General features: G+C 40.7%; 1 protein-coding gene across 1 annotated transcript; it reads left to right on the top strand.

Annotated features, from left to right (window-relative positions):
• The first annotated feature begins 16,936 nt into the window (after window positions 1-16,936).
• On the top strand, window positions 16,937-26,103 carry LOC124258659 (amidase-like). The gene is made up of 12 exons (XM_046692730.1): window positions 16,937-17,034; window positions 17,344-17,397; window positions 18,264-18,350; window positions 19,127-19,253; window positions 19,879-20,048; window positions 20,576-20,691; window positions 21,236-21,436; window positions 22,626-22,700; window positions 23,335-23,491; window positions 23,947-24,009; window positions 24,338-24,625; window positions 25,361-26,103. The coding sequence occupies exons 2-12, from the start codon at window positions 17,382-17,384 to the stop codon at window positions 25,585-25,587; spliced, it is 1,527 nt and encodes a 508-aa protein (XP_046548686.1). The 5' UTR covers window positions 16,937-17,034; window positions 17,344-17,381; the 3' UTR covers window positions 25,588-26,103.
• The last annotated feature ends 1,256 nt before the right edge of the window (window positions 26,104-27,359 follow it).

Genomic DNA, 27,359 nt, shown 5'->3' with positions numbered 1-27,359 from the left:
TTTACAGACCGCCGCCATGTAGCTGGGATATTGCTGAGTGCGGCGTAAAACTAAACTCACACAATCTTGATCACAGTGCACTAACCCTCCACAGAGGAGTTGTTGACATTGGCGTCTCTGCTGTGTTACTAATTTCCTTGCAGTGAAAACTAAGCAAAAGCCAAACAAGATATGGCTTGAGATAAGTTAAACATTACACTTTGCTGGATAAGTGTGCCCCCTGAAGTCAAAGCACAAGACTAGAATGTGGGACTGTGCCAGGCAAGTATGAACGTAATGACAGGTGGTCTCACAGAAATTGGAATAAATATTAATATACGTATTTACATTGATAATACGGTACAAATATCGTCTGATCATAATCCGTGTTTGCTCGCATTATAAGGAGGGTGTCGTGTCACACAGAAATTGTAAATACCCGGATGGTGGCTTGTGTTTGTGACAAAGTTAACTTTAATACGTTAGCGGCATGGGTTATCATTGTTCGTGTGATAATCGAGATAACGAGGGATGTTCTTCAGTGTCCGAAAACCAATAATAAGCTATATACGTTTGGTCCCCACATAGTTTTCTCTTTCTTTCTGTTTGTGTGTTGTTGATGGGTTTTTTCAAAGGACATTATCTGCTCTAACTTTTAATTTTTATAAGTACCACCACTATGGCAATACGCACATGTAAGAAGATCTAATTACATGCCCTTAGAACATCTTTTGGTGCATTATTATACATGTCCTTGTCAACTATCGGAGTATCTCTGTAAATAGGGTTATTTAAACGTTCGCTCGTCACGTCGTAGTCCCGGGTTCGATTCCCCACATGGGTACAATGTGTGAAACCCATTTCTGGATTTTGGTGAAATATTGCTAATATCGGCGTTAAACTAGACTCACTCACTCACTCTGTAACTGTTTCAGAAACTCGCTTGTATATGTCTATGCTGCGGAAATTTCAAATTAGATTTACAGGTTAACAGTGTGTAATCGTAATCACTTCCTGAAAACTGAAAAAAAGATTCATGACAGAAAAGGTCTCATCAAACAGCATAAACACTAAAGTATTTCATCCCACTGTCTTTTGATCGTCAGTTTCTTCATCAAATATTTCTACCTACCTGAAAACATTAACTGTCGCCATGTATGTAATGCCAACGTCGTCTAAATTATAGATGGTTCTTGTAATTGTTTGCTAACCTGTCGGCGTCCACAAACATGGTTCAGTTCATTTTGATTAGTTCCTAATCGAGTTCCGGGGAGAATAAAACGTTGGCAATAAGTCCCGGTAGCACGTCCCTGTTTTAACGTGGATGTAACATGTGTACCCTTTAACAACATTCCAAGCTGTGAGGCTTTAGAACCATAATCAGATATACTTTGTTGAGCATTACCATCTGTAATAATGATGATTAAGTCAAACGACTCCAGCATAATTTGTTTTGGTCGCTTGGTTTTTTCAAAATGATTTTGACTCAAATTGATTCTCATGGTCCATTACGACTGAAGCAAGGCCGTATGCTGGTGTTGCGAACACTAAACTCTGCCTGAGGTGTATACTTTATCTCGTACGGTCTGCTTGTCTTTAATGTAAATGCTGATGCTAAGAGACAACGTGTAGTTAAAGTGTAAACACATTTGTTCTTGAAACGAAACGTACACGAAGCCTGTGTCTCTTACATCAAACGGCAGACACTGGAATGTAATGTTTATCATGATTTGCGCTGTAAGTATTTTAAAGCATTACCAAATTACATAGATCAGCAATACTTTCCGGACACATTATCCTGTACCAAGTTGTCAACACTAACAAATTGTGCTTCTTACATTAACGAAGCATTGTCACTGCGTTCTTCATACATGTGAATCTGGTTGTCAAATGCCACTATCTTATAATTACACATGTTTATTTGTATTGTACGAGGGCCTAAGGCCTTGTTACGAAATGAACTTGATTGATTGAACGGCAGACACTGGAAAAGCCTCGTTTTTCAGGAACCAACAGAATGGGACAGTGTAAAAGTAAAATGTCACTATTAACTGAATTATATTTTCATTACCACCCGTTTGAACCTAAAGACACTTCCAGCGATGCATATATGTGGGGGTAGCTGAAATAACCGAGCCTGTATCCGGAAATCCACTAGTTTATTTTACAACAAATGTGCGTGTGCATGTGTATTTTGTGCGTATGTTTGTGTCTGTGTCTGTATTTAGGCGACTTCGTCACGCCAGATATTGCTAAATGCCGGCTAAACCCTCATTAACTCAACCATCTACCTTTCTCTAGAATCCCTTCATCAGCTGTATTTTGTGACTTTACTTTAACATTCATGACGTCCCTCTTCCGTCAAACGTTTTTGACATTTACATTCCATAACGGTTAAGTTACCTTTTTCGCTTCGGTAGCACAAACACAACTAAATCTATATGAGGGGTGTTTGGTTTTCGTAACTATAGCAATTGTCCAGTAGTATAATGGCATGGGACACAAGACATGGATTTCAACATCGAACATCGTCTTCCGCGTGACGTGATAACGTTTTAAAAACTAGAATAGCTGAGTCCCTCCACTACCTTATTTTTTTGCATAATAATTGCTTAAACAGTAAAAACAATACATCTTTTCATAAATAAAATTTCTTTTCAAACTTTAAAAATTGAAAAGAATAGCATAATACACAACTCTTGGTGGATGTCTCAGGCATCTTAAATAAAAATAGAAACCAAATGTGGCACTAATTCCCAGCTCTTTTAACATTGTCGTGGCCATATGGCTGCAAATTCATTTGTACTCCTGTCCTAATTGTCCCAGTGTGTTATATAAATTCTTTGATCACCCACAGAGTATTGTTTACAAACATTATGCAGGAATGACTTATGGTTAAATGGACACAATCAAATTTAACAAAGAGCAGGAATTTCTTTTGATTATAGAAAGGGTTTTCTCGATTTTCTTAACAGGTTAAATAGGTATAAAACTGTTCCCTGTTATAACGGTGGTTTGGGATTGATGATGATGATGACGACGACGACGATGATGATGATGATGATGATGATGATGATGACGACGACCACAACAACAACGATGGTGGTGATGATGATGATGATGATGACATGCCCTCTACATAGGAAAAATGTCACGCATTCGGTTTCACTCGAAATGACCTGTAACGTGTGATTGCTCAGACTCTTCAAACAATTCCTTAAGAACTGTCCTGTTTTTGCGTGATAAAAGCCACTGGTATGATATGGCTTTGCAACTGCTGGCTGATTATGGCCTTTATACCACTTTCAGCAATATTCCAGCAAAATCACGTGAGGTCAAATCATAAGCGTTTTTCACATAATACATTCATCCAGGGAATCTCTTCCGGGTCGGGCTTGACGAGTGAAAGTATTAACCACTAGGCAACCACACCGTTGGATATAACAACGAGTTTTCATGTGATCTGTCCAAAGTGAACCGATCTTTTAATTCTCAGCGCTATTTTCGCCCAGTGAAATATGTTTCTGCGAATAATCACAATTGTCTGGCGATGGCGTGTTCTATGTATTTGAGTAAATGAGTGAGTATGGTTTTCGCCGTTTTCAGCAATATTCCAGCAATATCACAGCGAGGAAAATGGGCTTCACACATTGTACCCATGTGGGGAATCGAACCCGGGTCTTCAGCATGACGAGCGAACGCTTTAACCATCAAGCTACCCCAAAGCCCGGATCTAGTCAAAAACTCAGTAGCATTTAACAGTTATGAGTCCAAAGAAATGTTTGGGCAGAAATTGATACTGGCCGAAAAGCGGACAAATATCGTATAAACAATTTTTTTTTCGTCACTCTTATCATTGATGACGAAATAGAAACTTGATGTGTCAGAACACGGGGTGCCTTCAGTTATCACGGTGGACCCTCCGTGGGCTGGTGGTGAGAGTCTGTCCAGGGAGCGGAAGATTGGTGGTTTTATGCCCGGTCACGCCGTACTAGAGGTACTAGAAATAGAAATATGGTGCTTGATGTATCCCTGTCTGGTGATCGACATTAAGTGGAAAATGCAAGGTGAGTGAGTGAGTATGGATTTACACCGCTTTTACACATATTCCAGCAATATCACGGCGCGGACACGGAAAATCCAAGGACGGGTCGGAATCAATATTCTGTGTCTGAGTTTGGTATTTCTGTGGGGCATTGTATCTCAGTGGACTATGAAACCGTTATCAGTCTTTCAAAGCTCACACGCACGCACGCACGAACGCATGGATAAGTGCAATAATCGTAAACGCGACGATAAACTCCTTTCCACCTCATGCTCTACGGTGGTGTCAGGGTAGGCGTTAGGTGGGTATCTGCCTGCCTTGTCGTTGAGACGTTATACGCTGGGACACCGAACATCAAATCAATTGCACGCATTTTCCACCGTGCCACTTGTCTCAGCAACTCCTTTGCTCCCCAAGGAATATCGCACGTTCTTCAATGCATGGTCAGAATTCACTTGAAGCGTAATACTGTTTTCCCATTCTTGCAATACTGGTAGTTAACCATGAAACGAAATGAGTCGAATTCCCTTTCAATGTCCATTCTTCTGTATGAACTTTCATTATCATGTGTCTAAATCAAACAGTCTTTGCATATATTCTAGCCTCCATTCATTCATGGAATGCACAATAATTGATTCAAATTACAATATTGCAAAATTTGAAATAACCGTTTGCATTGAGCAAAAGAAAAACATGCACCGATAGACTAATTTCTGAACAGCTTGGCCATTTTTATGAAACTCTAAATAACTGGTAATTCTTGAGGCTAGAATCACAGCACGACATAATCAACCTTCCCTACGACATTTGCATAGGGGTCGAGGTATTTTCGAGATATTGTTTTCGCCTTTAGAACTATCTTGCAGCAAATCACTATGTTTGATCTTCGCTAACCACAACGTCGGAGGTGGAGTATGTGATCTACAATCTGATACCGCCAGCGTGTGTGACAACCTTATGTTTTATTCAACTTTTGACATGTTGGTAATTGTGTAGTTAACGGGAATTCTGACGGAGCTGGGGCATTAACTCATATCGTCTCTCCCTGCGGAATATTCCATCCAGTGCTTCTGTCACATGAAACAAAACAAAGTTCAAAGGAAAAGCGAAAAGCACACAGGACGACATTCGTAAATCATAGAAACGTACAAATATTATCATATGTCCACAAAATAAGCCCTTCTCTTATATCGACAATGATTGGGTTACCTTTCAGACGGCAACAATATGAATCAACCCTTTGACATTTTTATTCCTCATACAACGGAGGTGATGAAGAGTGTTTCACTGAAGTGAACAACAGTACCTATTAATCTCTACTGCAAACACATCAGAACAAAAACAAAACGCAGAAAAAATAATGCCATGAGCATTTTGTGAATACACAGTCATTATTGTTCAATGATACGTCATTAAAAGACTACATACGATACACGGCGGCAGGACACGTTGTGGTTGACCTTTCGGGCAGTGTTCATGATCCTCAAGGACAAGCGTATGACAGTCGGAAGCATACCATACACTCCGCTTTTAGCAGACTTTTCCTATGATTTTAGAAATTCCCTTTTTCGCTTTCATATGAAAATAAATCTAAACTATATATTCCACAAGGCGTACATTTTCTCAGATATAATATTTTTTTGTCCATATAAATGTAGAAAACTGCTTGGCCACGTCCTATGTATTTTGCATGACATATTAAGTATGGTAGTACTGGTTTTGATCAGTACATAATGCACATGCAATGGTATATCTAATCACTGTCAGCTGTTCTCGTCGTAAAGATTCATTCCTTGCTTGCAGGCCATGAGTTGATCCAGGAATCGAATCCGATATTCAACTCAAGATTGATTAACATCATGTGGCCGATAACGACCCATAAAGAAACCATGTGTTTCTTCAAGTGAAATCACTCTTTTTGCTTTCTAAAATACATGTTCAAAATAACAAGCTTATAATATCAAGAATAATCTAATATATTCAGTTTCTTTGAATGGTATCCGCAGTGTCATATCTGTGATATGTGCATAAAATGTATATTTTAGCAATAAACAAGATATATAGAGAATCTCACCCAAGTGTCTTCTGACATTTTAGTTGATAAAGTAACAAATATCCGAGGCTTGCCGAGGTTATTTTAACTTTTATCAACGAGTGTTGATACATGAGATATCATAAGACACGAGGGTGAGATTGTATTTATCATCCAAAATCACTCTTCATTGGTTTTCAATGAAAATTGTACATCTCTGAACATGGTACTGCCATTAGACTTGCACTGCAGCGATGTCATAGTATTGTGACGTCATCAAGTTCATGACATCATAGCATTGTCAGGGCATTGTACAAAATCTACTATCAAAACGACATCTCCTAGGAGATATCGTTTGATCTCACACAGGCAATATCTCCTGTGGAACACAGTTTTGGATGATAAATGTTTATACATGTGCATGAGTCGTCAGCAGAAAGGGAATAATTACGACACATGTTTGTCTGAGTAATTTGAATGAATCCATGTAAATATCTCCTCCATGTAAATAGGCGGAGACTATTACACGAATACTTTACTTACATGCAACACTAACGTGTGTCTGCAAGCAGTCGATACAGAGTGACCTTTTAACAACGGTAGAGTATCGCATGTTTGTTTGGGTGGTTGTTTTACCTCCGCACACACCAATAACCAAGCTTGTTGACGACATGATGTTAATGAATGGGTCTGGACCAGACAAGCCAGTGATTGACATCGTGGGGAACGATCTGTTTTGATGCAATGACATGCATCATTCAAGTAAGCCAACCTGACCAACCGATCCCGCAAGATACGACAAGTATGGGTTGCTGAAGCCCAATTCTTGACGGGTCAGTAAGTGAAACCATGGCAAGTTAAATAATAATCCTATTGAATCTGAGATGGGAAGCAATTAATATTCTAACACGACACAGCGCCTTGGCTACTTTGCCCCGTACATTGTACCAAACATATGCGGTAGTATCGTACGTACATGTAAAACAAATGTTATATTTTATCAGTGAGTTAAATAAACATTTATATTATGTCGTGATAAACAATTATTAGTACAAGCGTGTAAATACACTTTCATTCATCTACGTTCACATCTGTTAAGCTTCACTAGACGATTAAAAGATGTGTCCAGGTCTGACTGAATTTGAATATTCCTCAGCTGGGCAGGAAGGATTATCTTCTAGACGTAAACCGTTTGAAACCACTGAAGGACAGAACAAGACAGGACATCATTCTTCCTATGATCAGATTACATGTAATACCAGGCTAATCATGTCGTTTCTGCTCTACAATGCCTTCCGCGTGCTAAGAGTGCAGATGGGCATAATTCAAATGGCCGGTTCCCATGAGCACTGAGACCTAGATCTGTCCGTCGTGTCATAAACGAAATGACATTAACAACACTAAATACTGAGCGTATTTCTTTATCACAGTTCTGTGTTTTTCCTTGTTTCCTTCCATTGTTCGATGAGAACTCTCAACATCCCCAATTGCTCTCTCCCCGCCATTTGCTAGGCATTGACCGGAAATAGACAGCCTAAGGCTACATCCGGTTGGTCGCGAGACAGCAACGAGGGCTTTTGTAACAAGTTTTCCGAAGATTATCAAATTATTTCTTCCACGAGATTGGGCGTAAAGCGATGATGTTTCCACTAAATTTAAGTTTACCTTCGGTCAGGCGGTTTTTCTGTTGTTTAAGAAACTGAGCACGTGTGATACTGTTCTATGATTGTAGTGCAGTCGTGTTTCTAAGAAGATTAACTCAGCGGTCTAATGGTACTATACAGTCACGAAATATAAAGTGTGTGATCTGAAATAAGAAACGATTTCAGCTTTATATCAATGTGTTGTGGGGTATTGCCAAAAATAATCTGGTCGTTGTCGTGTAGTATGTGCTTGTTTGTGCCTCACAAATATGTTGTTTGTTTCGTGTAAGAAGGTGGCGGACTGTAAATAAATTTGGAGAAGACAGCCCATTCTCAGCCCATGCAGTCTATAATCAATCCCCGGTTCAGCTTTGGGCTGAACTGAACAGAGCTGCGGTATCTCGCGTAGCTTTAGTCTCTCGTACAGACCCCGAGCACATACTTAAATAAATAAAATAATATACAATGAATAAAACGCTCTCTCCCATTCTCAGACAATTCTCAGACTCAGCAGCCTGTTTGGAGAAAACAGAAGACAGTGACTGACCGTGGAACGAAATTAGACAAGTTTATCTCTATATCTGTCTGTCTAACTTCACATAGCAGCGATCTAATTCACTACAGCTTTAATATGTTCAGACACATATCTGAAACCTGGAGGTATTTCATTCGCAATATATGACGATATCACAACAGTATTTGTCACAAGATCCCCGTGAGGATATCTGATTACAACTGTGAGTGAGTGAGTTGTTTACGTTTTACTCCACCTTTAGCAATAATTCAGCAATATCACGGTGGGAACACCAAACATGTACCCGCATGAGGAATCGAACCGGGTCTTCGGCGTGAAGAGCGAACACTTTCACCACCAGGCTACTCCACCGCCCGGCCGGCCCTGAGAACCAATGCTAGATCCTAGATAAGGTGTTCAGGGTCGATTGCTCTAAATACTGTCACTGTAGTCTGACGGTGAGGGACGTTTGTCATGATATCAATCACCGGTTGTTTGGTGGACTCTGATATTTGCATGCGATGTTTACTGCCGAGTGCGACGTAACACAAACAAATAATCAGTATTTTGTGAATCAGTGTCACACATTGGAATCAGTGGCTGTTACAAGTTCTGTTTGTATGCTATGTCATTCAACGAATAACCAATCATGTTACACCTCTCATATAACTTGCATCTGCAACTAACGGGATCGGGTGGTCAGGCTCGCTGGCTTGGATGACACATGTCATGGGTTCCCAATTGCGCAGATTGATGCTCATGCTGTTGATCACCGGATTGTCTGGTCCAGACTCGATTATTTACAGACCGCCGCCATATAGCTGGAATATTGCTGAGTGCGGCGTAAAACCAAACTCGCTCACTCACTCACTACTTCAAACAATGCAACCACGACAGTCAGCACAATGTCATCCATAACCAAGATGTATTTTGTAATAAAACGGTACTTAGTTTCCGAAAACAATCGCGCGTACATCAGTCTCTTACCGTCGCAGCTACAACAACTTCAGTCTCTCAAACAGACCCACAAAACAAATATTTCTTGAAACGATCCCACTACAACACTTTCTTGTTTCCTTCTTCCACTTTCTTGCAATGGTAGCCTTAGTCTCTGTTACAAGCATAATAGCATACATCTAAAAACAGTCACCGCCATGCCGCTTTCTTCCCTTCGTATCTCGGGCAGCCTTAGTGTCTGTTACAGACCCCATAGCATGTATGTAATCCAGCAATAATCCCCAATTCACTCTCCTCCCTTCTCAGGACTAGCAGCCCGTTTCTCTGTTACAAGCAACATAGCCTGTATGTACTCCAGCAATCATCCCCAATTCACTCTCCTCCCTTCTCAGGACTAGCAGCCCGTTTCTCTGTTACAAGCAACATAGCCTGTATGTACTCCAGCAATCCTCCCCCATTCACTTTCCTCCCTTCTCAGGACTAGCAGCAAGCAACATAGCATGTATGTACTCCAGCAATCATCCCCAATTCACTCTCCTCCCTTCTCAGGACTAGCAGCCCTTGTCTCTGTTACAAGCAACATAGCCTGTATGTTCTCCAGGAATCATCCCCAATTCACTCTCCTCCCTTCTCAGGACTAGCAGCCCTTGTCTCTGTTACAAGCAACATAGCATGTATGTTCTCCAGGAATCATCCCCAATTCACTCTCCTCCCTTCTCAGGACTAGCAGCCCTTGTCTCTGTTACAAGCAACATAGCATGTATGTTCTCCAGGAATCATCCCCAATTCACTCTCCTCCCTTCTCAGGACTAGCAGCCCTTGTCTCTGTTACAAGCAACATAGCATGTATGTAATCCAGCAATCATCCCCAATTCACTCTCCTCCCTTCTCAGGACTAGCAGCCCTTGTCTCTGTTACAAGCAACATAGCCTGTATGTACTCCAGCAATCATCCCCAATTCACTCTCCTCCCTTCTCAGGACTAGCAACCCTTGTCTCTGTTACAAGCAACATAGCATGTATGTAATCAAACAGCCTATCGTACAGAACGCATAGCACTTACACAATTCCAGAAGATATCATTCTCCCCGATTCCATTCGCAGCCCATGCAGTCTATAATCAAACCCCGGTTCAGCTTTAGGCTGAACTGAACAGAGCTGTGGTATCTCGCGTATCTCTAGTTTCTCGTACAGACCCCGAGCTTAAAAATAAATACAATCATACACAATGAATAAAACATTCTCAACGAACAACACGATCAACAGATTCCTACTTGAGGTCTTTTTATGGTGACTGGATGTTCTGTGAACTTCGAAAGTTCACCTGTAATGTTTGATTTTTACTCTATTTTGTGTATCATGTCAGCAAATGTTCATGAAGTCATGTAGAGTATATTTGTCGTTTAGACTTTATATAGAGGCCGACGTCACACACGCACACACACGCACATGCACATGCACACGCACGCACACATGCACTAACATTTGCACACATGTAGTCCTGCAGGTACCATCGTTTGGAGAGAAGATACAAGTTTTATTGATTATCTCATCAATGCCATTTACAAACCTCTTCATACAAATAAAAAGATAAAACGTCAATGCCAGAGAAATCTAATCCAGACGCTCCGCCGAGTGAGATTCCTCTTGGCGTCAATCAAAAAGTAGTTGACGGTGTGAACTTTTTATGAATGGATCCGTTACAATCCATGACAGAAGGTGTTCGCAAGAATGAAATGTATTTTGACACAATCATGCAATCTGCACTCTGATGTATTAGCTAAGATAATTTTGTAACGGCTGTGTGAGAAGTGATCAAAGGATACCAAATATTTCTCTTAAGCGACCGGTGATTAATACCTTCTGAAAGTTAATTATGAAAACTTGAATAGAAAAACTGAAAATGACAAGCTGGAAGATCAAAGACATGCACATAAATTGGGACTAAGAATCGCGTTTTGCGATACAACTCGCTGTGCATAGTTACGTCCCTTATCCATAGCAGGATCCGTGGCCCCTTGACGTGAACTCAGATCGTTTATCAGCTGGAACTGGACTGTCGGAGGATCGGAAGGCCGGTGTACAATCCCCGACCGCTTCATTCTAAAAGACATTACAAGGTTGTTACGGGGTAGGGGTGATCAAGTCGTCATATGCGCCGCAATTAGCCGTGCAGAGTTGCGTCCTTTGGTGAACCTATAATCTTGGGTTCAAATCCCGGCTCGCTCTAGTTGTTTCCAGGTGTATCGGTACCATACCCATGCTTTTGGCATTCGCTGAACTGGTCAACGTCAAAAAATTTAATAGCTTAAGTCTCTGTTCACACAGGAGGCAGACACGGAGGGGAAAATGAAACACTGTTAAACACGGTGTTTAACTCACTCACAGACAGTTCCACTGCTGGGTGCATGGGGAAGAAACTGAGAGATGGGTATCCTTTTTTATGCTGATGTATGGTATCGCAATGGGATAGCGCTGTGTATCTCAATGGGTAGATGCACACGTACATGCGGGTGGCAATGTACGTTCAATAATTTTGAACATGACTTTAATAATTCGCATTTCCTCTGACCATACTTCCGAGGCTCGAGAGCACCGACATGTATATTTGCAATGTGTAGAAACTGTGTAGAAGCTGCAGACAATTTCTTTTTGTTATCCAGACCCGTGTGGATCCGGGTTAGAATTGATCTTCAGCAACCCATGCTTGTCCCAAAAGACGACTAACGGAATCGGGTGGTCAGGCCAGCTGGCTTGATTGATACATTTCCATCGATTCTCAACTACGTAGATCGATGCTCATGTTGTCAATCACTGGGGCTTCACAATTCGATTACTTACAGACAGCCGTCATATAGCTGGCGTTAAGCATTAAACTACAACTGTTGAACATCACACAACAATACAGACCGCCTCCGCCTCCCAGTTCTCTCCGAATATGCTACTAGGTCTTTCAGTGTTTAACTATGCTTCTGCCTTTGTCAAAAGGTTAAGGTCTTACCCCTGTACTACGAGCTATCCCGTGGTGTAGTGGTCCGCCCGGAGTGCGGAAGGTCGCGGGTTCGATCCCCGACCGCGTCATACCAAACGACGTTAAAATATGGTACTTGTTGGTCCCTGCCTGTCGCTCGGCATTAATGGGTACAACAAGGACTGGTCGGCTCGGAGTCAGTATAATGAGTCTGAGTGGGGTATTCATGCTTCACTGCGGCATGGTATCTCAGTGGGCTAGCACTATAAAACCAGCTTCAGTCTGGGCTAGTACAAGCAGCCGCACATACACATACACACGCATGCACGTCGTCATATGAGCGAAATATTCTCAAGCACGACGTTAAACCTAATTCCACCACCACCACCACAACAAAACACATTTCCAGCCTAACTGAATCAACGCTTTCCATGCACAAGCTTGAATCTTCACTGATCCCAGATTTGTTGATCTCAAATGTAATGCACCAGCTGGCTCACACATGTCATCCCGTGGACCCATGTGGGAGTAAGCACATGAGAATAGTTCATACATGTGTCGACATGACATCATATTTATATGGGAATTACAATGTTTGAAAACATACACGCTATATAATATTCTGATCAATATGCACTGTAAGTGTGTTATTCCTCGTGGCAAATGCATAGCTGATGTCATTGTGATTGACATAATTGGAAAGGTTTCGTGTTGGATTGTAGTATTTATCTTGTCTTTGTTGATATTATGATAGAGAAGCACGTTTATTCAACTAAAGCAAACAACACTAGATTATTGAAATGTATACGGGATGGGCTCATGACACACACATGGAGGACTGATGACCCTTTCTAACCGGGAATCTAAATGGGAAGTCTAATTTGTATAACGACGGATTAATGTCTGTATTTCAGACAACAGCGCCATCTTCTAAAGATTTGTTGCATGTACACGGTCGAGACTGATGAGTCATATGTAAGCAGTGCATTGGGGCTGAGTGAGTATGGTTTTACGCCGCTTTTAGCAAACTTTTCCAGCAATATCACGGCGGGGTACACCAGAAATGGGCGTCAAACAATGTACCCATGTGGGGAATCGAACCTGGGCCTTCGGCATGACGAGCGGACGCTCTAACCACGAGGCTACCTCACCGCCCCGAATTGAAGCTGAAATGTATCTGAAATCTTATATGAAATCAGATGGCAAATAGTGTGTCAAAGTTGAAGGGAAGTATTTATACTTCGAGTAATGAGAGGCTAACACAACCAGAAAACGATGATTAATACAGATACCGAGCTTTTACTTCAAGACAACTGCATGTTCGACATATCAAAGTTCGACACAGCGGTGGTTGGTTATTTCTTTGTTTCGATTTGTTGTTTAACGACGCACTCAACAATATCCCAGCTATATGACGTCGATCTGTATATAATCGAGTCTGGACCAGACAATCCAGTGATCAACAACATGAGCATCGATCTACCCAATTGGGATACGATGACATGTGTCAACTAAGTCAGCGAGTCTGACCACCCGATCCCGTTAGTCGCCTCTTACGACAAAAAAGGCTGCTGAAGATCAATTCGAACCAGGATCTTCACGGGTCACTGTTTATGCTTAGGTATTGATGCAGTGTAGAAATATGTGGTTCTCTTTAAATAACGTCTAGCAAAGAATAACCAGACTCAAATATCCGACAAAACGAATTCCAGTGGGCCTAAATAGCAACAATTAAATTTGAAAATTATTTGAATGTACAGTGTGCGAAATAGCTACTGGGCCGCTAGCCCGTGGCTAGTAATAAAACCGTCTCGACAGTAAATATCCACAATCACTGGCCCGACTGGCGAGTGAATTTTCATGGGGTCATTTTGTAAATACGTCACTCTCTCCGACTTGTTAAGTTATACACTTTTAAATCATTGATGACCTAATGAAAAGGTTCATCATATTAGCAGCTTAATGATGAAACCCGTGTCATGCCGACAATATCTTATTCTCATCTATTTCTTTTCCTTAGTTTCTAAGCTAGTTTCGGGCCAATGAATTATTTTGTGGGCTAGTAATTTTCAGGCATAGCTATCCCGACTGGCTAGCAAAATATGGAAACTATTTCCTTGAATGTACCACTGAAAAATCAGTAACGACATCATGTCTTCGCGAAAAGGCTGACAATACTGCACGATGCAGCGCGGCGTTGCGGAGAGAACGTTTAAACGACTGAGACAACCTAACCTTTTCAGACACAGAGGAAGGTTGACATAACGTCACAGCGTCGACGTCAATGTACAGGGACTCCGGCAACTCAATTATTCAGTTCTGTGAAAATTATTCTTCAACTGAATGAGACAAATGGTCATCTGCAATTAATATTTAATTAGCGCTGTTCAAAGTAATACGTCTATCAGGGCCCCAATCTGGTTGAGTCTGTTCATTTTTCATACCACTTCTTGTTAAACTACCGTGACAATAGATATCTGTTTTCAGCAAAGGCAGTTTCCGTTTGACAAGTCTATCTATCAGCCCTGTTGAATTTGACTCTATGAATCAATTATTGATGATGATGTGTAGACTCATGGTCAGGGTGTGTTGCCTGCATCAGGAAGACTCTCGGCAGTTCCTGTGGGAAATTACTGAGAACCATGATTACAGATTGGCTCCGTAGTTTTGTTGAGGAAGCAAGCCTTGTTTGTCAGCACTGGGAGTGGACAAGTACTGTATCATTACCGTTGAAATGTCATCGGATTACCGAACTAATTTAGCATGCGTGGTATCATTAAATGTTAGTATTTGATATTATTTTGTAATCAGTAGGGATCTACACAGTGCACAATATTAATCAATAAATATTTCATGAAGCAAAGAATTACGTGACAACTTTTCCATGCTAGAAGTGGTCTTCAGCAACCCATGCTTGTCGTACGAGGCGACTAACGGGATGAGGTGGTCAGGCTTGCTGGCTTGGTTGACACAATGACATGTCAATAAATCCCAATTGCGTAGAACGATGCTCATGGTGCTGATCACTGGATTGTCTGGTCCAGACTAATTAATTATAGACCGCCGCCACATAGCTGGAATATTGCTGAGTACGGCCTTAAATAACAAACCAATCAACCAAACAACCTACCCAGTTGCTTAGATTGATGGTCATGCTCATGATCACTGGATTGTCAGGTCCATATTCGATTATTTATAAATTAATATAGCTGGAATACTGGAGTGCGACATTAAACAAAGAAAATGTGTCAGCTTTGTTTACGGGCTTCCATCACATGCCACGTCCACTGCTGTGCGGTAATAGGTAACAAACAAACACACACCTTTTATGCAGATGGTGAGTGGCGACTAGAACAGTACATTCCAACCCTTTTTGTAAACACCCGGTGTCATCTTATTTTCAGTGATCCATTCATGTAATTATCAACGCTATTTTGCTTGTTGCGCCCACTGGACTCGTGGATAATCTAGACTGGTCACTTCCTCAGGGGCGTAGCTACCATTATAAAAAAAGCCCGGGCTTACACATAATTCTTGCTAAAAAGGTTGGGCAAGCCCTCAATACTACCTAAAAATAAAAGCTTTCCATCCTATCTGGCTTACACGAAAACCTGGCTTGCTGCTCGCCTGTTTATGTATAACTAAAGTATCTAATAGAGACGTTTATTCATTCAGCCAGACGTGTGACCAGGTTTAAAATGACGCTTTGAATACTAGTATACATTACTTTTCCAAAGGGCGACGAAGGCGATTTGTAACTCCCACCTTTTTAGTTTTATTTTCTCTCAATTCATACTGTGATTATGGCAAAGAAAATATAAATGTGACAAGCACATCATATATCCTTCTGGACAAATGGACAAAATACCTACGCCACATTACCTCAGTCACAGTCATTGTATTCCGTTTATTACTATGCTTATAGCATTCCTCCACTTAGGTGTTTCAACATGCATGCATTCGAAAGTATATTCACGCTATTATATAGATATAACAGACACAGTCCCTCACAAACACTGAATCTCATACTCTCTCTCACTCTCTCTGTCTGTCTCTGTCTCTGTCTCTCTCTCTCTCTGTCTCTGTCTCTCTCTCTCTCACACACACACACACACACACACGCACACACGCACACACAATCACAGTCACCCTCTGGAACACACACACACACTCTCTCTCATATAGTCATATACTCATTCATACACATGTATGGAAATGCTGTGTGTCTTACCTTACGTTTAATTTACTTGCATTTAAACATTCAGTGACCTGTTGATATATCTCCATGTATCCCCATAGTGTACAAACGAAAACAGTGTCGCCAGGACACCCGTCATTGATGACGTCATCTCTGCACACACAGCTCATTACAGAGCATCGGCTAACATAAGGTAAAACTGAATTTAGATGCACGTGATGCACAGAGCCTCAACACAAACATTAGTCTGGGGCTCAGCAGCGAGACAAACGCTTCATTGTTCAAACTGTAGTTACTGATAAACATTGTGATGAGGTATATTCACTGAAGGTTTGATTTGGTTTGATGTACACTCTGCATGGCCGAGTACGCCGATCCAACAGGTAAACCGTATTCCCCTGGTGACAAGCCTACAACTTATAGTACACACATGCTGTCGGGTAGATAATTATCTGTTTAGTAAATACTTTCCACACGAATGCGTTATTTTAATCGGCGCCAGAAAACAAAACATTTCAAAGTGTTTGTGTATTTACAAATGGTTGCCATGACGACAATTGTGAGCAGGTGATGCGTTGCGGGTTTGTTTATCAATTTCTAACAACATCTAGGGAGTTTGTGTACTGAACAACAATAAGTGGTAGGATTAGATCGCAGTTTCTCACTGTACAGGCTGGAAGCGAGAAGAACATACAGGTAATAACCAACATTTATTTTTGTATAATTATTTATTTTGAATAATATTGTCTAAATACATGTCTTCTAAATTTTGTACTGTAACTTTCAAGATGAATCACATAAACAGATTATGTTAATGTAAAACGATAACGCTGACGGTCGTTCGTTCTTAGAATCATAAAAAATGTGGTTATACCATTCAGTGTCCACTACTATTGTCATAATAAATGGAGTTTTATGTGAACTGTTTTCGCTCAAGATGTTTTATTCGTTTTGTCTCTTAATTAGAATTATTGATTGTGAACACTGTCATTACGTTTTTAACAGAAATTCCATCAAAACCTTTCGTAGAATCTGAAGCGACCATGACAGAACCAACGGGTATGTAAATAACAAATGCGCGAACCAACTAATTGGTTGATTAAAAATAAACACAGCTTTTCATGTCAAACATGTTTTGTGGTGGTTCCTAACATTTATTGAAATCCTCCCAGCTTTAGTATGAGTGAGTCAGATTGGTTTAACGTCGGTTTGAACAATATTTCAGTTTTATCGCCTAGTGCTAGCTTGATGTGGAGCGGGGACGGTGGGGTAGCCTAGTGGTTAAAGCGATCGCTCGTCACGCCGAAGACTTGGTTCGATTCCCCACGTGGGTACAATGTGTGAAGTCCATTTCAGATGCCCCACGCCGTGATATTGCGGGAATATTGGTAAAAGCGGCGTAGAACTAAATTCACTTACTGACTATATACGTGTCTTTTGTACCCAAATGGACCCTTGAAGATCAAGAATACAATTGCTTAGCGTAAGCGGCGACTAACGGGATTGGGAGGTCAGGCTGCTGCACTGGATGACCCACATGTCATCGCATCCCAGTTGCGTAGATCGATGCTCATGATGTTGGTCACTGGATTGTCTGGTCCAGACTCGATTATTTACAGACTTGTCCATATAGCTGGAATATTGCTGAGTGCGGCGTTAAACAACAAACACACACGCAAACAAACGTATCCAAGGGACTTAATTTGACGTTGCGTCGTAGACGGTTAGTCCAGATTGACATTGGGTGATTGGCAAAACGTTTTATGCATAGGCAGAAAAATTACCAAACGAAAATTGATACCTTGAGCTTGGCTCAATAACTTTACATTTCTGTTCAGCAGACATCCATTCAAAGCAAAGAAGATAAGCAAATATATTCCTGTTCATCAATAGAATTACATGATTTTACGTCACTTCTCTCACAGTTTACCCTCCAACGTTGACTGAGCTGAGAGCCTTGTCTGAACAAGAAAATTTAGAATGCACGGAAAAGGAACTCGTCACTGTACAAGGTAAATATTCCTGGTCTCAACATAGCAGTTGCAAATAAACACGAATGTGAAAATATGTTGGTGAATATGTATTGTATACTATAACTATCAACACTGTTAGACACCCGTGAAGATCAGGGTTAAAATTATTCAGCAGCCCTTCTTGTCGTAAGAAGGAAAAGAACGGGATCGGGTGGTCAGGCGCGCTGACTTGCTTGACACATGTCTATGAATCCCATTTGCGTAGATCGATGCTCATGTTGTTGATCACTGGATTGTCAGGTCCAGTTTCGATTATTTACAGACAACCGCATTATAGCTTGAATATTGCTGAGTGCTTCGTTAAACAACAACCAAGCACTACAAGGAACTAATAACACTCTTAGATACATTATTATCCCCAAAATAAAGCAGTTTTAGACGTTGGACTTAGGTCCTATTTGCTAATGCCTGTAGAGTTCGTTTCGCTGCACAAGGGCAGCTTAATATGAAACATTGCGAAAATATTTGAACTGGTATATGCGGCATGTTTTGCCAACACATAAATAAGATAGTCATGTGGAAATTATGATGTATGGCTTTATTATCATTGGCGGATCCAGAGATGGGGTGGGGGGTGGGGTGGGAGGGGGTTCGAATCCCCTTTTTTGAAAATGACTTAAGACCACACTGAAGATTGTTTTTGCGTTGGCGGAGCCAATGGGGGGTTCAGGAGGTTCGAACACCCTGAAACCCCCCAACCCCTCACCCTTTCAAAATTCCTGGATCCGCCCATGCATAGCTGCTGTGATTTACAGAGTGTTTCTCCTACACGATGAATGCGTATGCTGCCATAGAGGAGATTCCCGAGCCTCGTCTTGAAGTAAAATATCCTCGAACCGCCGGCCCTCTGCCGACAGGGGAAGACAACCCATACAACGCATGGTAAGGCAACATGAGTTAATAGTCCTGACATTGATCCTTTTCGCGTGGAACGTTGGCGCCTTCCCCATGCAAATGTAATGCCTTAGACTAGTTGCCTGTCAATCTAAGGGCAGATAACCAACCAACATCGGCGCCATTAATTCAGCCAATACTCCTGATACCCGAAATATGCTTGATTGATTTATCATACTGTGCCACCATGCAAGTTGTTTTGTAAACGACATGGGACGATAAAGGTTCTGAAACGGAACTGGCTGACGTTAGACTTGCTTCTAACATTGGAATGCGATGGAATCTTTGACCGAAGATGGTGTTCATACTGGATGCACAAACCTAACTGCTGATACGGGAAATGATTCACCCTAGCTAGCAGACTTGTTGACAGTTCGATTTTCATTTGAACTTCCACAAAAAAAAAATTTCGTTAATTTTCATCATATTTCTGTATGTGACCGGTGAGAAGTGAAAACCCTGCGAGTGTAAGAAATAACAAAAGGTTAGTTGTCAGCCATTTTACTTTTCATAGCAACATATCAATTGTTTTCAGGAATTTTAAAATATAATATTTTCATTTGGCATAAAAGGACCCTTATTGTACTTTGTCCTTTACTTATTTCAATGTCAGGTTTGCCAAGTGTGACGTACAGAGTGCGGAGTCTGGTGATCTGAAAGACAAGGCTATTGGTATATCCGAGAACATCGCTCTGGCTGAGATCGCGATGAGTCCATCAGTTCTGCTGGGAGGCTACATCCCGGAGTACGATGCCACGGTTGTCACCAGAATTCTCAGTGAAGGTAACATTCACACAACCACGCGAACAACAATTTCTTATCAATTTAGTGGGTGACTGAGGTCAAATGTTTGATCTAACCAGCAGCGTCCTGATGATATGTCAGCAGCGTGCTGATGATATTCAACTTCTTAAAATGCCAATAAGTGCCGTAGCGATATGAAGCTGCAAGAAGTAATAATTCCCTTGACATACATTGTGTTTCTTTATGAGATATCCTGAGTGAGAAGTATAACGCCGTCCAGCTTTAGTTATAAAGGTCATATAAGTGCCGTATCGATAACTTCCGAGCGTCTGTCACATACAATTCATTTAAAAAATTGACAGGCAACTGAGTACAATTGTTACTCGATATTTATGTCGTCCAACACTGGGTTGTCTCTTACATATTCGAATGTTTGAAGACTGCAGTCATGTAGCTGGAATATTGTTGGGTGTTGCGCTAAACAACGCACAACGAAGTACAATGTATATGTGAATCAGCTGATTTCATCATCTAACCTCGTGTTACCTACTTTGTCTTTTCTCCAGGTGGTAACATCACCGGAAAGACCGCCAACAGCTCTACCAGTGGCAGTGGGTTTGTTGAAAACCCGCATGATAAAGCCCGTTTGGCCGGAACCGCTGATTCAGGTGGTGCTGCATTGGTAAGATGAAATTAGGGAATTTCCCATCCGAACCAAATAAACCTGGCTTATGTCTGAGTTTCCATAATATAGTGGGTGAGTGAATGTGGCTTTTCTCCGCTTTTAGCAATATTCCAGCAATATCTCTGCAGGGGGCACAAGAAATGGGTTTCACACATTGTACCCATGTGAGGAATCGAACCCGTGCCTTCGGCGTGACGAACGAACGCTTTAACCACTAGGCTACCCCAACGCCCCTTCCAATAATAGAAACGTATTGGGGAATGCCGGAACCAATAATCTAGTTCACAAACCATGTTGAATAAATACGTATTACTCAAGACAAGAACACTTAAGCAAGTCTAGATAGGCTTAGCTTTGATATTACAAATTATTCTTGTCTCCTTTTAGATTACATTTAATTTTATGTTGATTTTTTTTTTTAAATCTAAATAAAATAACAGTATTGTGGCACTAAATGTCAGTCTACCAACTGTACAATTGTAGATATGTTGTAGATGGTGAAGGTGGTTAATGTAGCAGTTGTTGTGATGTATTGACCTAGGTGTCTGGTGGTCAGCTTGACATGGCTGTGGGACTAGACCACGGAGGGTCACTTCGTATTGCCTCCAGCTGGACGGGGGTTATCGGACTTAAACCTACCTATGGTCTTGTCCCTTACACAGGGATCATAGCGTCCGAGGTGACGTTAGACCACGTGGGACCCATGGCCAAAACAGTCCACGATTGTGCAACTCTTCTCCAGGTTTGTTCCTTGCTTATTTTCTGTGCACAGCAATGTATTTAAATCTATTTGGGGACAATAACTGAATTGGATATAATGAAAATGGAGAATATCAATTGACACAAACCGTCAAAGGGAGAGTCTTGTTTCATCAAGTGTATATTCATCATGACATGAGCAAGATATTCGTTCATCAGTCTGCTAGTATATCTTATTTGTTCCCAATCCTCCGCCCCCCCAGTAATTTCATTCCTATGTGAACAAGTGGTAACATTCTTATCTCCATTTCCCCACCTCTATGGTACTCTATGCCACCATGTGGCAAGAAAAGTACTCATATCGTTCTTCGTTTATTCAAAAAGTGTTTCCGAAATAAATGTACGCGATCTACATAATAAATGAATATAGAGACTGTTACTAATTGGTGTAAATCTTCATCAAATATACTGAACAGCAAAAGAAACGCAAGTTTCGAAAAAATGAAATCTCATGAAGGTAAGCGTTCATGTTTATGGAACGTTCATGGTAAAGTGACGTAATGATCCCATGTTTGAGCGGAACCAGTTGCCTCAGGCATTCTTTCAGACTCTAGTGAACTCAATGAGGCCACGTTGCACGGCCTGTGTGCAAGCTCAAGGTGGCTATACGCGCTACTAAAGAGACTGTCACTTTTCGCGTTCAGGGGTATCTCCATTTGACGGACTGTGATCAATTTGAACGTATTGCAATTCAATGTCAACAGCAGCTTTTAGCTGTTACATTGACAGTGTTTTCTATAGAATAAATGATTAGACATAATTTGGGTTGTCCTCTATTCAAAAACTTGACAAAAAGCCAGACTTGCGTTTCTTTTGCTGTTCAGTATATATCACACAATAAGTGAAAACCATTTTTAATTTCTTTTAATTTTTTTAAGTTATATATATATATATATATTTTTAAATTTATATATATATATATATATATATATATATATATATATATATTGTCGATGGTGGACATGAGAACTGCAATAAAACAATATGGCCTCAGCCGACGTCAGCAAATGTTTTTGGTGGATTGAAAAATACTTGTTCGTTTTAACTACAGAAATATAAACGTATGTTCACAGACACTGTAACATGATAACATTAACTATTTAGCTTCAACTCCAATGTATAAAATTAAACCACTACTGTCACTAACAAACCCTTTTCAACATCAACGCCAGGTTCTCTCTGGGACAGACAACGACCTTGACCCACGCCAACCAACAACGCTGGAGTCCATTAACTTCCCTGGAAAGGTACTGTAACTATTGCTATCGATCCTCTGGAAGCAAGGAAACCACATCAGCTGAACCATGATTTCCAAACTTACAAATCATACCAAATAACGAATATTGGTTTGTTGTTTAACAGCACTCACTGTTCCAAATTTATGGCGGCGGGCTGAGAAGTAATCCAGTCTGGACCAGACAGTCCAGTGATTAACATAATGAGCATCGATCTACGCGATTGGAATATGTCAGCCAAGTTAGCGAGCGTATTACAGGATGTCGTTAGTCGCCTCTTACGACAACCAGGCGTTGCTGAAATCCAATTCTAACGCGGATCTTCACGGGTCCATATGACAAATAATCATGTTCACATTTTTTGTGAACACATGGAACATATCTATTTATAATTTTCACCGCTGTTACGTCAAAATACGTGTCACTATTTGAGACTGCTTACTCTCTGGCGTTAACGGTGTATATTCAGAATTGCTGCGTCGCCACTTCACTGTCAAGTAGAAATGGTTTGGTATCATCTAACTTGTGGTTATTTTCAAGAACTTGCTTTGACATGGTATTGCAACGTAGTTAAACATCTATTGAAACCACTAAACAATAAACCAGCCTAATGTTGCAGTAATAGATATGGACTGTTCTACTGCAGTTGGAGGAGTCTGTTGATGAATGCCGTATTGGGCTGCTGGAAGAAGGCTTTGGCCTTGCAGATGAGGAGGTGGCCAAAATAGTCAAGAAAGCTGCCATGAAACTGAAAACAAAAACCGCCGAGATTGACAGTGTTTCAGTTCCCGATCACTTGCATGGTATGTCTTTCGGAATAGTTTCAAACAATCCGTTTTGGTGTCACCCATTTTGGCGGAGGGGCGGTGGGGTAGCCTAGTGGTTTAAGCGTCCGCTCGTCACAATGAAGACCCATTTCTGGTGTCATTGCTGAAATATGGCTTAAAAGCGGCGTTAAATCATACCCATTCACTCACCTTTTATTTTCCACATAATGTCGAACGCCGGGCAGGGATACAACAAGTACCATATTTTGGCGGATTTGAAAAACAATATGCGACTTTTAAGTCTGCATAGCTGACAGGGACAAACCCTTGCAAAGCTTAGGTCACCAATAACCATGCAAACGTATCACCATATACAAAACATGCATTCTCACCTCGCTGGGGAGTATAAACATGTTACCCTAAAATGATAAAATATATCGAAAGCATATTCCAAAAGTTTCAATATATATCTGTTCATGTCTTGCTCATAGGTCGAGCTATCTGGGGCAGTATATTCCTGCAAGGATCAGTGAAGACACTGACCGAAGGGAAAGGTATGTATGAGTATCGTGATCTGAAGAAAATGTAGCTATTTTGCGTATATATTGGAGTCATTACTATTTGTCTATTTGACGAACAGAACGAGTCACAGCACAACTAAGTTCAATATTTTCTTGCAAATGAAAATGAAACTCGAGTATGTTCACTTACTTTAAATTAGTTAATAAAATATCAGAAGGATATGATAGGATCTCGACATTGAGTAGTTCAGTTAGTTTGATTGTTTAATTTAATTTAAAGTGACATTGGTTTGATTTTCATTCGCACATGGGGATTTCTATTCAAGGGGCAGTATTTCAGTATGTTCATCTGTCCACCCAGGTATAGGAGATGGCTTCAAGGGCTATTACCCTGGCAGTCTCCACGATGCTCTGACTGCAACACTGGGGAAGGAATCCAATAAGCTGTCTTCCATGTCCAAGGCTGTGTATCTCACTGCCAAGTATGTCAACCAGGAGACCAGCAACAAGTTCTACTGCAAGGCCCAGAATCTCAGTCTGAAGCTGAAGGCAGCGTATGACAAAGCCTTGGAGAAGTATGACGTGCTTGTCATGCCTACTGTACCCTTCATTGCACCCACATACACCAGTCAGAGCAATATGACATCAGGTAAGACTAACAGACAGTTAGTATTGTTTCTTCAATAGTCACCGTGATGATGATGATTTTAAGGTGGGGACACCCATTTTGTTCTGGGGAGGTAGGGGGAGTCATCAATTTTGTACGTACAGATATTAAAATAATTATGCTTCAAAATGTGGGAGGGGGGGGTCATTGATTTTGTACATGGCATGCAGTGTGGTCACTTACTTTGTACATAAATTTTAGTGGGGGTCACTCACATTGTACATAAAACCATTCATCACCCCACCTAGCCTTAAATTATGAACGGTCCCATATTGTTTTCCATGTTTTGTTCAGATATTGTCATTTTGATAGGTGATCTAACTGAACATTGGTAACATGTTTGTTGTCATTGTGAAGCTCGTGACAAACTAAACTCACGTGAAGCTCGTGACAAGGGACATTTCTTCATTAAACTCGTCCTTTTTCTCGGGGTATTTCAAGATGCACACAACTGGTATAACCTGTTACAAAGGTGGTGCCTGGCAAACTTGATACTGAGAGAAGTTCTTGAACGGAAGGGGCGCCGGGGTAGCCTAGTTGTTAAAGCGTTCGCTCGTCACAGACCCGGGTTCCATTCCCCACGTGGGTACAGTGTGTGAAACCAATTTCTGGTGTCTCCTACCCTGATATTAGTGGCATGTTGCTAAAAGCGGCGTAAAAGTAAACTCACTCACTCGTGAACGGGGAACCATGATGACATCAATGTATCTATTTCAGGTGACTATTTCAACGGCATGGAGATGGTGAGCAACACTTCTCCTTTCAACTGCACTGGTCATCCAGCTCTCACTATCAACGCTGGGAGTATTGACGGCCTGCCGGTTGGCATGATGCTGGTTGGCCGCCATTTTGATGAAGAGCTGTTGCTGCGGATCGCAAAGACGTTCGAGGGGGTACGAGATCAGAAAGAAGAAGACATGGAAATAGCACCCAATGAGGCTTAGGCACTGATGTCGATACTCGTGTTCGTAACAACAGGCTACAGATGTTGATGTCAATTTTGAAAGTCACCAGTTAAAACTGGACAAAGCACAAACATTGGTTTAAAGGACTCATCGTATTGCCTCAAGACATTCCGTTCTTGTCATGCATTTTGTCATATACAGAATGTCTGTTTCAACTTAGTGCACCTTTATATATATTGTTATGGAAATGTTACTTTACAATATCGAATACATGAAATTTAATTAACTTGGCCCAATCAGAGAAGTATTGCATCTGAATTATCAGACTTTCGTAAAGAAACAGACAGAAGGTGAACACCGTAAGATAAAAATATTAGCTAAACACAACAAGGGTGTAATCATGGTTCGTGAAAATAACATGTCTTCACATTCAACAGCAAAATACGTTTCTGTTCGTAAATACAGAAAAATACAAGAAAACTCTTAACCTATTGATGATCTCTGCATAAATATACTTGTTTTGTATTGATATTTTGACAGCATGATTCGTTCGATGAAAAATGTCATTTGTTGCGTACTCTCTGAATCGATTAGGGGGAGATATCGTTGATGCGACGTTAAGTTACACCCCACTCTACATGTATGCCTCTCCCACTCTGCGATATTACTCCACGTACAGCATACATCTCTATAGCTACTGACATTAGAAAGTCATATGTTAAATCAAATGTCATCTGTACTTTGATTGAAACTTTGAAACAAGTACGTTTTATTACACACCCATTTAATTTTACTTCCCATAACAAAACAGCCGTGCAAAACGGTGAACGAATTACGTATTGCACAACGTTTAGGTAACATTAGGAAAACATACGGCATTTTTGCCTAAGCTGTAGAGTATACGCACTAGTTCAGAATCAGCAGAGTTTGTTAAGGACGTACACATGTCGTCCATCAGGTAAAAGTTCCAGTCACACTTCCTGCACCTTCTGAATCAACCCAATAATTACAACCACAATTTACTGGTATATTACCTTCTTGTCTCATTAAGTAGGATATCGGTGTGTGCATACACAACAATCGGTTGTTGCTCAGTTAAAATGGTTCGTTTATATTTGATCTCAAAATTGGTTTCTTTACCCGGACGAAAAACTGTGCATTTAGCTTGTATTGTCAAAGTAGTTCCTTGCTGATTTAACTGATATTCTTTTCACACACATTATATTGTGCTGTTCTGTTAGCTTGATTTAATCTATAATTTAACTGAGACCTTTATTATTTGCTTCATACAGTTTGCGGTTCTGCTGTATTAGTTCTGGTATTATTTAATTGAAGTGTAGTTTATCTGCGTACACAAGTTCCATGAAGGTATCTGTCCTGATATATTGGTTCAACTTTCATTAATGAACATAAAGAATTTTCTGGATTTCATCTTCTGTTATTCTTTGATACAACGTTTCGGGGTCTGTTCCGGCCCCATCATCAGGTACAATTAATAAACAGCTAACCGTGCCATTGACTGTTTATTAGTTATACCGGATGGTGAGGCCGGATCAAAGAATAAAAGAAGATGAAATCCAGAAAATTCTTTATGTACATCAAATAGCATCTTCTAAAATGCTAATCAAGCATCTAAACTTGCGTTATTGTATAACTGAGATCAATGTTATTACATGCACAATATACATGTTGCTATTCTGGTAAAATGGTTTCTTTGTGATTTAACTGCACAAAAAACGTTTCCTGATACAGTCGACATATATACCGCTGGCATAGGCGAACACGAGAACGTACTTGTGATGACAACGTTG

Source organism: Haliotis rubra, unplaced genomic scaffold (assembly GCF_003918875.1).
Source record: "Haliotis rubra isolate DU_JTF1 unplaced genomic scaffold, ASM391887v1 Scf7, whole genome shotgun sequence".
NCBI lineage: Eukaryota > Metazoa > Mollusca > Gastropoda > Lepetellida > Haliotidae > Haliotis > Haliotis rubra.
This window is presented reverse-complemented; position numbering and strand designations above follow the sequence as displayed.

Excerpts from the sequence above, each read along its gene's own strand:
- LOC124258659 (XM_046692730.1), top strand. Across the intron at positions 19,254-19,878 it reads GACAACCCATACAACGCATG|GTTTGCCAAGTGTGACGTAC; the intron begins GTAAGGCAACAT and ends TTTCAATGTCAG. Across the intron at positions 21,437-22,625 it reads ATTGTGCAACTCTTCTCCAG|GTTCTCTCTGGGACAGACAA; the intron begins GTTTGTTCCTTG and ends CATCAACGCCAG.